This window comes from Cupressus sempervirens, chromosome 5 (genome assembly GCF_028749045.1).
Source record: "Cupressus sempervirens isolate cs-2001-9-10 chromosome 5, ASM2874904v1, whole genome shotgun sequence".
In the NCBI taxonomy this organism is placed as follows: domain Eukaryota; kingdom Viridiplantae; phylum Streptophyta; class Pinopsida; order Cupressales; family Cupressaceae; genus Cupressus; species Cupressus sempervirens.
In genome coordinates, this window is record NC_143122.1 from 590,683,515 (window position 1) to 590,695,453 (window position 11,939).

The window sequence follows — 11,939 nt, forward strand, 5'->3', positions numbered from 1 at the left end:
CTGGAAATTTCTTCTACCTGCAAAGACTTTTATATTGATATAATTTCTACGTTAAAACAAATCGAGTTAGGTTTTGATTTCTAGATTGTCTGCGTAAGTGATCTGTCATCAGCAACCATTATCAATATAAAACAGAAAACTATTGCAACTTGCAAATGAAAACACAGTCAACCCATTGCGCTTGCCATTTCAGAGATATTTTCGTATAAAGAATCCTACGCGGAGAGAAAAAGTCAATGAATATTATTATTTTTAAATGCTAATATTCAAGATGCACATAATTGCTTGAAGTTTATTTAATTCCAACGAAATTTCTCTTTAAAATTAAATGCTCTCTCTGTCACCAAGTTAGTAGGTGTTAGGAAAGGGCTGGAAATTTCTTCCACCCTGCAAAGACTTTTACATTGATATAATTTCTACGTAAAAACAAATCGAGTTAGGTTTTGATTTCTAGATTGTGTGCGTAAGCGATCTGTCATCAGCAACCATAATCAATATAAAACAGAAAACTATTGCAACTTGCAAATTGAAAACACAGTCAACCCATTGCGCTTGCCAATTCAGAGATATTTTCGTATAAGGAATCCTACGCGGAGAGAAAAAGTCAATGAATATTTTTTTTTAAATGTTAATATTCAAGATGCACATAATTGCTTGAAGTTTGTGATGTGAATATCAGGATTTAACTGTGTGATTTTGAGTCAAACTCGATGACCCATGTTTCATGAGTAGCGATTCAACATGAATCCATCTCTCATGAGAATAAATGGAACACTTAGCACTCATTGGATCTAGGTGATGCTCACAGGGGTGATGCTCACAGGAGTGAAGCACTGGGAGGTCACCCATCCCAGTACTACTCCAGCCTGAGCACGCTTAACTACGGAGTTTCCTCCACAGTTAAACCCAAAGCTTGCAACCCCATTTGTTTCTCTTGAAGTGCCGTACAATCTTTTAAATCGTAATACATTTTATTTTCGGGTGAGCTAGAATAATTGTCTGGTCCAACTTAATTTAATTTGAGCTGACATAATTGTCTGGTCCAACATAATTGTCTGGTCTGTTTGTTTATTTTATTTCTGGGCGAACCGGACCATTATAGAGATACTACTTTTCAAATTAACTAGCGAAAAATCGAACACATTAAAAACCAAGTCAAACCATGGCGCTTGCCAATTGATACATTTTCCAAAGGAATCTAACGTTGGCAGAGAAAAGTTCAACGATTGACAATTCCTAACTCAATTTAGTATAATACAATTGCTTGAAGTCTATAAAGACTTGGACCCCTTTGATCTTTCTCTCATTCTCAATTATATTTTTTTTAACAATGGGCAACGCTTGCTGCTCTGCGTCCGCTTCTTCTTCTTCGATAGATCAAAACGAGAAGCCTTCTGCTAATCCGGTGGTTAATGATAATGTTATCGAGGAAATGATTCAGTTGAATGAACTGATCTCCTTCATTGATGAGCTCTTGAGAAACATCGTCAATCACAACGTAAATCAAGGCTCTTAATTTGGTCTACCTGTTAATTTGTTTGATATATCATGCGTACAAGAGTTTTATTTAACTACCAGTCTGTTCAGCTAGATTTGTTTTTCATCAATGAATAATTAGATCCTACTTGTGTTACAGGGGAGCGAGATCACGTTTGGAAGAGATATTGTTGTCTCTGCTGCCGTCAATAAGTTTATCGAGGATGGTAGCCGATTGACTGACAAGATAATTGCTGACATGAACGAAAATAGTGATAATGTGCTGAATTAATAAAATTAAGTTTGAAAAAATTAGTCAATTTTGATTTTTTTAATCTAAAAATTAAATCTTAATAAATAATGTTTACACAGTCAGAATTTATGAGAAAAAAATAATACCATTCTTCAACTTGTAAATTTTCTCGTGGCTTTGCAGGACTTCAAGAACACACTGGCTCGTGAAGCACGCAAAGTGGTAATTGATGTGCTGAAAGACGCGAGTAAAATTCACTTGGCAGGGGTGGGGTTTTCTTTGGTGGGACATGTTCTCAAACGAATCGATAAAATCTCTACCAACAGGACACAGTGTTTAAGGCTGTTACAATACATGTTTGCTCTGGCTAAACGTGTAATGCAACTAGGTGAACAATTAGGACAGGAAGAGCAGAAATTAAATGACGTCCTAAAGTTTATTGTGAAAGGGGCAATTATGTGTATCTCACAAATGAAGTCCAGCAAACTTTCCAGGTATAATATATATTGCAGAAATTATAGCTAGCATTCACGGTAGTTGGAATTGTGTGTGTTTTTTTTTCGTAACAGAAGGCATAAAGAATCTATAAATTAGTTAATATTAAAGAAGTGTTTACATCATAATTCATAATAGATATCAAACCTTTATAACTTTAGTTCAGAATACTGATTAGGCACTCCAATCAATCACTATGACTGACCATGAGTCACATTTCATAGAGATGAGCATACAGCTGATTAATCACATAGAGTTGCTAAACTGTCAATACCAAGATGCACCAAAAGCCAACCCCAAAGTAGAAGTATATATACAGCCCTGTCATGCCAAGATGGATGAATGATGAAGTAGAGAGGTATCTTCCTGATCAACAATGTGAAAGAGAGCAGGGAATAAAACTCAATTTTCAGAATTAGGAACAATATTCACATAACCTTTATCAATTGCCATATTTGCCACGTAGTTAGCTAATCTATTACCTTCTCTATATGTGTGGGAGATCACATAAGAGCAAAACTTGCCCAACAACGACCAACACTTTTGAAGAATATACTATTATTTCCAGTTCTAACATGATCTCTGTTGAGCAGCTTGAATTATGAGTTGAGAGTCCCCCTCAATATAGATCTCTGAAAAATCCAGCTGAATTGCCATTTGAATACCATTAAGAAGAGCGAATGCTTTGGCTTGATTATTAGTGCCTAACCCAATTAGAATAACATTTGCCAGAATTAACTTTCCTTGAAAGTTCCTAAAACATATTCCACCCCCTGAGAGGCCTAGGTTACCCCTTGAAGCCCCATCAAAATTCAATTTAACCAATGGAAATGTAAGGTAGTTGGAATTGTTGAATGATGTAGCTAATGGATGGGATATGACTTCGCTTGTCTTTGGTGTGTTGTAGATTCTTTTCTGTTACCGTCGATGCAGATGAATTGCAAAGCTTTGAATCTAAACTGGGGCATACGTATCCGGATCTCATATTGGCATCTCTTGTGGCTCTTTTGGAAGCGAGGCCTACATATCTCCCTCCTTCACAAGGCACATATCCGGATGCAGGTACTTTACATATCTATATTAATGTTTGCATCAAAACAACAATTTGATTAATCATTCACAAACTTGGTACAAATTTACCATGGCAAGTGGGCAACTCCCACATGCATTACTAACCCTATTCAAATGTAATGTTAGGACAATATAAATGAATATATGCCATCTAGTATAATTTTTATTTTAGTTTTGATAGATCCTAACAATTATATTAAATTTGAAACATATGTACATAAGAAATAGAAGAAAAAAATATTATGGGAGGAAGAAGTAGTTCTTTAATTTTTGCGTGGCCTTAGTTGGACCATAGAAATAGTTAGTCTTGAAGCAGATTATCATAAAAAATAAAAGGGCAGAATCATGTAACAGAAACTATAGAAGAAAACATAAAGGAAAATTCCATCAAACAACAAGAGCAATAATCAATAGTACAGAAAGGACTAATTCATCCTTCCAATCCCAAGATTGCACAATGTTGGGCTCTAGATCAGGCGAGGTTCAACCATCAGCATTCCCATCTTCATTCTCTTTTTCTTCCCTCTATAAAGAAATGGGAAGAGAAAACTTGGAAAACCCTTTAGAAGATGCTCAATCTATAAGGTCATCCAAAACCACCTCTCGTAGATGGCCAAACAAGGGTTTGTGTGCTTACGAATGGGCCACATAGAGGGCAATCCACGAGGAAGTTGACGGCCAACTGATCTATGGAATGAGTATTGGCAATATGGTGAATGTGGATCCTGAAAATTTGTGAATGGGAGTCTCCAAATGATGCCAAGAAGAATTATCTCCACGCAAGCAACCACAGGATGGACAAGGACAACCAAAGACCGACGCATATGAGGGTACAGGGGAAACTGCATATGAGGGTACATGGGAAACCATAATATGGGACTGGCAACCATTTATGGTTATGCAAGATGAAGCATCAACAAAAAAACATTTGGACAAAATGAACCGGAAAAAAAAAGAGTCCATAACCAAGACCTTTAAGCATTGCAAATATATATTGTTATTCTATTATGCCATAAGCTTTAGAAGAATTACTTTTAGGGAAATTATATTTTGATTGGACTTGTGGGTTCATTCCAATCCTTTCCATACGACAACAATAATATCCAAAATGAATATGGGATGACCTCCATGTTCAAAGATAGAACGACTAGGAAATGAGCAGTCCATGTTGTGTGTGGCATCCAAGTGACCCACTGGGTCAAAGGGCAAGAATGTATTTAGCTGCCAACGTGTTAATACTATAATGTTTCCCAATTCAGTTTTTCCCTTTTCCATACATTGTGTGGAATTCACAATTCGTGCATGTCCAGTCACCATGGTGGGAATAAAATCCCAAACATTGCGGTTAAAGGATGATTTAGAGAATTTCTTAAATGGCACATGATATATTTCCAATGTTTTCTCCATTCTGTGCTGACACGGGAGTGTGGGTTCACTAAGCCAAGTCCTTATCACTCTGTTACCTATGCGCTAATCAAGTGGAATTCACTAGGGAATGGTTTCGTTCCTGCTGATGTGTACAGCCAATTGTGATTCCTAATTCATCCACAGGTCCACTATTGTTGCATATGTGGGCGGTTGAAATGAAGGTGCCCTGCATTCATCCTCTGTCATGGGTGTTGGTGAGCGGCGTTTGAATAGAGTGTTTGAAGGGGTAGCCACGACAGAGAGTGGGGAACCACTGGCAGACATAGATCAGTTTCTTCCTTAATGACGAATTATGTTTGTGCATTGGAGTCATTACTTCTATTGGTAGTGTTATGATCACTTGAAGATGCAGAGGTGAAAGAGGATGGAGATGAAATTGGAATTCGGGCTAAATCAAAGGTGGGTAAAGAAGACATGGGCTGAGGATTTGTAGCGATATTGCCTTGTGGGGATGGGAGGAAAGTCATTGTCATTATTGATGACATCTGCTAAGAGAATGTATTCTTTAACATATGTCTCTTCCTTCAAATTTGAAAATATAGTCCCATTAAAAATAAGCTTATCAATTAAGCTCCAAAGCCTAAAGCTAAATTGATCTTCTCAATATCTAAGAAATACACACTATGTAATTTGAGATTCATCTTGTTCCTCTTCTATTGAGGAACATGAACAAAGGCTTGACAACTAAAAAATCGAAGGTGTGAATATCAAATTATTTTACCCAGTCATTCCTCTTTCAAAATTCTGAAATCCAAGTGAGATAAAGGATTCTGATTGATTCAATACATTGTTGTAAGACATGCTTCAATTAAAAATTCTTTGTCTAAGCCAGCATTACAAAGAATAGATTGAGTTGTCTCAAGAATGGTTCTATTGAGCCTTTCTGCCACCCCATTTTGTTGCAGGTCAAAGGAGTCAACTTTCGCCCTTTCAATGCCATTATCTATGGAAAACTATCAAATTTCAATGAAAAAAATTCACCTCCATTATTTGTCTTCAAGCATTTAAGTTTATGACTGCTTTGGTTTTCATCAAGGACTTTGAAAACTTTGAATTTTGAAAATACTTCAGCTTTCCTAGACATCATATAAATCCAAACATTCCTAGTACAATCATCATGGAAAGTAACAAAATAGCTTGCAGCTGCGAAAAAGGATACCTCAGTAGGAGCAAAGAAGTACACTATTTCCAATAGGGTGGTCTTCTTATTATGTCCATCTATTAAGAAGTTGACCCATCTTCATTTTCCATAGAGACAATGTTTGCAAAACTCCAAATTTGTTGATTGAGACCTAGTAGTCAATCTTGCTTGAGTATAACCTCAAGTCTCTTCTTACTTGTGTGGACTAGCCTTTAATGCCAACGTGCCACATCACCACTCACAACAGTCATAGAAGCTCCTATTGCAATAGGATTTTGAAAAAGATACAAACTACCAACCTTATTATCATTGGAAATAACCATGGAGCTTTTTGTTACCTTCCAAGAATCCAGAAGGAAAAAGGTATGGCAGCCTCATGTGAAAACTTGACTGGTAGAAAACAGATTTCTTTTCAATTTGGGAACATGGTGAACATCTTTCAACACCCATTAGCCTCCTTCGAGATGCAAGATAACATCACCATTTCTGACTATCTCACATTCCTTGCCATTTCCTAGAAACACTTTCTCAAATTGCCCTTCTTGGTAGTTTGTAAAATATTTTGTACAAAAGATCTAGAATGAAAAGAAGTTCCATAATCTGACACCCATGAATCTGAAGAGGTGTTAAATGTTGCAATGACTAAGACACCATCATCCTTTTCATAGGTTGTATTGGCTTCGTTGTTCTGCGCTTTTTATTTTTGTCCTTTTCTAAGACAAACAATTCCTCTTGGAATGTCCAGTCTTTCCACAAAACTAGCACTCACCATTTCTACCTCTCGACTTTGATCTCTTGACAAATTTAGATGGTTTTTGGTTATGATTGTTTCCTCTATCTTGAGCTCTTCCCCTATTTTTGGTGCTGACCATAGTTAGAACATCACCAGCTGAAGTCTCTTGATGCTTTCTCCTCATGTTTTCACTCAAAAGAGCTCCTGCAACATTGTCAAATTTTAGTTTAATTGTGACAGCCACCATGGTAATTACTGTCATCACAACTCCTTTGCAGCTGTTCGATAACAAACACAACAATAGGATGGTCTTGATCTCATAATCCAAATTGAGACACACTGATGTTAATTGAATAACTAAGGTGTTAAGTTCATTAAGTTGATTTCAAATAATTCCACCTTCTCTCATTTTTAGATTGTATAATCATTTCAGAACAGAGACTTTATTAGATGCTGAAGCCATTTCATACACGGAAGACAATTTCTCCCATAAATCTTTAGGAGTCTTTTCAGTTGAAGCATTGAACAAAATATTATTAGACAAAGAAAGATTGATTGTTGCTTCTATTTTCTTGTCCATCTTTACCTAGTCTTCATCTGACATTGTTGTCGACTTCTTTGCTTTGCCTTCTAATACAAGCAAGCAGATCTTGCTTAATCAGTAGAGATTCCATCTGCACCTTCCACAAACCAATTATTTTCCATCAAATTTCTCTATTTTTTATCATTCCATCTTCAGAAAATTCAATCGTCGAATTTCCAACCAGCAACTCTAACCTACTATGATACCAATTATACACATAGAAGAATGAAAATAAAAGACAGAAACACTGAAGTAATTCACAAGAGAGTAAGGCACCAGTATTTATTGTGGTTCACCGTAATTGTAGCTACATCCACAGTGAACTTTTACAATCATACAACAACATATATAAAGACATTCCATTACACGTAAGTTGATTTTAGCCTTCAATTCAACACTTATAAGATATTTGTCCGTTCACTAATTAATTGCTTCCATTTCTCAGTTCTCGTCTGAACAACCTATTATACACCGATTGAAATGAAATTGAATATACACAATTTCACAGATTGTTTTTTTTTCCTTCTTTTCATGTTTTTGGCATTCTAGTTGCTCACAGATATATATTTGGCTCAGATTCAAGTTTGTCACCAATATAAATTTTGTTTACTTTGATTTTACAGTTGGCATAGACAAGGCGCGAGATAAGGTCATGAAGCTTCTAGATCTGAATGATAAATCAAGGAAAGCTGTTGTTGTTTATGGAGTGGGGGGAATAGGTAAGACAACCCTTGCTACTGCAGTGTACAACAGAATCCTCCTCCCTGGCTACAAATTCTGCAGATTGCATATGGACCAAAACTGCAGCCCACATGACCTTAAACTTCTTCAGCAGCAGCTTCTACGAGACTTGTATTCGAAAAACATCGAATTGAGGGATTATGTGGAGGGCCAAGAAAAACTGTTTGAGATTTTCAGGTCAACAACAAATCAGCCAGTCTTTGTGTTTATAGATAACGCTCTTAATGCAAGTGACCTAAGAAAGCTTTTACCAGGGGATCTCTCCTGCCTTCCGACCCAGAGCAGATTGCTTATAACTACCAGGAAACTTGATGAGACTAACTTCATTTCGCACTCAGCTATTCAGCGTTGTGAATATTGGGTAGATATTTTGTCAAGCCCAGATGCCAAAAAGCTTCTGTGTAAGAAAGCTTTAGGGGTTGCAAATGCAAAATTAGAGAAACACTCATCTATTGACAAGCTGGAGAAATGTTGTGGCGGTATTCCACTTGTATTAGAAATGGTCGGGTCTAATTTACTAACAGATGGTAGTAACGTGACATATTGGCTCAACTTTCTCAATGAGACATTGCAGAATGGAGAAGGAGAATTGAGTGAGAGGGTAGTCAATTGTGTTTATGACAGTTTGCAGGAGACTTCTTACAAAGAAGCGTTTCTTGACATTGCTCACTTCTTTCAGAATTGGAAAACGCAGGAGGTTGGTTACATTATTGGAGAGCTACAACTAAAAGCTTTGCAAGATGCTGCACTTGTTAAGAGCTCCGAGGAAGGTAAATTGACCATGCACGATATTATTGGAGCACGGGCGAGATGGCTATCCAAATCCCTGAGAATTACATCTGTCCAGTCATTAAAAGAAGTTTTCGAAGATAAACAGGTACTTGTGTTATATGAGTCATCTTTATTGGGATTGCTTGCTTTCTTCTCATAACAAGTTGAATGTGCATTCCTTGTTTTGTGTGTGACTGCAAATGTTTATGCAGAGGCTTCGACATGTTAAAGGTATATATCTTTCAGATAACGAGGAGAAAATCCAAATTGCAGCAGGGGATCTGGACCTCATGAGTGAGTCTTTAAGAGTTCTCAGCTTGGGAAAAAGTTGGATAGTGGAAGGACAATGCAAGGCAAGTTTTAAAGAATTAAGGCTTCTCCACCTCTTCAACAAGGATGATTCATTTTTGCCAATCGATGGCAGCAAGTATAAGCGACTGGCCTTTTTCCATGGTAACTTATCAAATGAAGATAATGATGATTTTGAGGCAAGTAGATGGGAATTCATTTTTCATTTCTGAAGGGTCTCAAGCTTTTTGTTTCCATGCAAAATTATAATAAATTAGCACAATGTGCAGGGAAATTTAATAATGCTCAAAGTTTATTGTTTCCATGAATTGTTCTACTTATACTTTTTTGGGCTAATCTTAAATGGTAATCATATTTGCAGTTGCCACCATCTGTGCGTCTAATGAAGCTGAATAGCTCATTTAAACTCCCCAGAAGCTTCACCAACTTATCTTTATTAGAGAAGTTAAAGCTTTTAGAGTGTTCGACCTTCAGCCATCTACCCACTCAATTTGGCCAACTTCAATCTTTACGCTATCTCACAATAAACGGGTGCAAAAATCTCATGAAGTTGCCTGAAAGCTTTGGCAATCTAGCTAACTTGGAGGAGCTGAAAATCTACTGGTGTGACATGGAAAATCTTCCAAACAACTTTGGCAAGCTTAAATGCCTGCGTCGCCTTAAGCTGAGAGGATGTTCAAAGCTTGCTAGTTTGCCAGAAAGCTTTGGGAACTTGTCTAATTTAGAAAACCTAGATTTAGGCTTGTGCTCAAGTTTGGTAATCCTACCTCAATCGTTTGGAAAGCTGAAGAGCCTTAGTTATCTCTCATTAGAGAAATGTCAAAATCTCAAGAGGCTTTGTGATAATTTTGAATGTCTGCAGTCTCTGGCTGTAATAGATGTTTTCGAGTGCTCAGAAATAGTAGGAGAGGCAATAGACAGCTTTGTTGTGTTGAAGAGCCTTATGTTTCTGAATATACGAAGGTCTCCCAAGTTGAAACATCGATGGTATCAAATAAAGGAGCAGCATTCTTTGGTGGTCTACTCCAGCAACAAGCTGGTAAGCTCTTCAATGAACACAATTTTAATGAGTTATGGAAATTATTTTCTTCTTCTACCAAATTTTTAATGGATGTGGCTATCCTCTCTATAAAACATATCATTGACTAAATTTCAAAAAAACAAAAACATAATGAATTTTTTTGAAATTTTTAACATTTGATCTTCATGATCTAGATATTTTGTGATCGAAAACAACAAAAATTTTGAAAAATTTTCATTGTGTTTTTGTGAATCTGAAAAAAAATCATGTTTGACTTTTTTAATCTATGATACATTTTGTCTGAAGATTAGCCAGCGCCCTTTTTAATGATGAATTCATTAAAATATCGTATTGGTTGAAACAATTTTTATTACTTAATTATACTACATTAAATAATTTTTAATAGTTTTAGTATCTCTGTTAGAAAAAATCATCTTTGAGCCATGAGTAGTAGTTTTCAGAAAATGCCGTCTTCAATATATCCGATCATTGTAAATCACAAGTGAAAGAAGAAGGTTTTAACATTCTAAAAAAATCTGTATATCTGCATATCATTTTTTATCTATTTTTGTTATTTACATACACTCCATTCACATTCTAAAAGATTGTTTTTTTTTCAAAACTATATACGCTTTGTTCCAAAGAATTTTATCAAATTGATCACTACTACTATAATCTAACACCATTATTGTTTAGGAATTTTCTCTATTGTTTAATAGAATGCACTCTTTATTATTTCTTGAGGCCGTAGCATAAAAAAGAGTTTATAGTTAATATTTGTGCTACGCTGCACTGCAGGGGTCCGAATTGAATGAAATGATATCGACAACATTGCTTCATGGGCAGAGAAGATTAGTCCTTGTGGATGAGGCGGGGAGGCTGATGGAAGGCGCCACTCCATCCTCTTTTCCACCCACTGGTGCAAAAGTGGCATTCTTGTTGACAATGTGCAATCTATCCTTGCCCTGTAACAATGCGGCTTTACAGGTATTCAGGAAAGAGAGTGAAAAACTCATAGGCCAAAACTTCGAGATCATCTACGTGTATGTGGGAGCGGTGGAGCAAACCGATGAGACAGTCCGCCAAACACTCCAAGGCTTAATGCCGGGCACAGTTGCATTGATTGCTCCTGACAAGAAAACGAGGCAATTGTTTGGGTACTGTGCATATGCTGGGTTTGGAGAAGAGCGACCAGTGCTTTTGGAGGAGTGCCATTCGTTCATCGCGGGCACAAGCATGCGGGTAAACGAGGAGGGCCGAAAGTGTGTGGAAAGGCTACGCCTGATACACCCCAACGGTGCGGATCAACATTGTTTTGGTGCTCTCACAGATTACACAGAGGGAGGAAGTTTCCATACCGCACTTCTTTCTCCCCTTACTCTTTGCCATATGCTCAACTCGTCTCCTTGAAACACTTCTAGAAACATTTGAATTTCGCAAGTAAAGTTTCTTTTGATGCCTAAGATTCCATTCTAATGGATAATTGGGTTTAGGTACTTGAAAAATAAAACATGGTGAGACCTCGCATATTTAGGTATATTTTATATGTCCCTCTCCAATTGCATTGGATTTATTTAATAAATGATCAGTTTGAAGTTTGTTTGTTTTTTTAAATCTAGTTTTGTATATTTCTTTTAAACATAATAATTTGTACATGTTTTAATATAAAAGTTGGTAAGTTAGTCAACAATTAACTTGATCTAATTTTCAAATATCTAGAGAGTTCAAATTGGCTTATAGGTTGAACATTTGCTATCTTTAGTTAAGGTGGGCCACATAGAGATGAACTTGAATCAAATAAGTGGTCTCAAAATACATCTTTTATTCTCAAATTCAAATTTAGATCTAGGCCCAACACAATTATTGACTTTAATTGAAAATATGTGATGTACATAATAGAGTTTGTAGAAAGTGATA

The 11,939-nt window shown here is 36.5% G+C and overlaps 1 protein-coding gene across 1 annotated transcript; it reads left to right on the forward strand.

Annotated features, from left to right (window-relative positions):
* The first annotated feature begins 1,324 nt into the window (after positions 1–1,324).
* LOC149557304 (uncharacterized) lies at positions 1,325–11,620 on the forward strand. The gene is made up of 8 exons (XM_089785964.1): positions 1,325–1,498; positions 1,637–1,756; positions 1,913–2,223; positions 3,132–3,286; positions 7,804–8,798; positions 8,905–9,180; positions 9,363–10,040; positions 10,821–11,620. Exons 1-8 carry the CDS (start codon positions 1,331–1,333, stop codon positions 11,430–11,432), a joined length of 3,315 nt encoding a protein of 1,104 aa, XP_089642090.1. The 5' UTR covers positions 1,325–1,330; the 3' UTR covers positions 11,433–11,620.
* Positions 11,621–11,939: the final 319 nt, after the last annotated feature.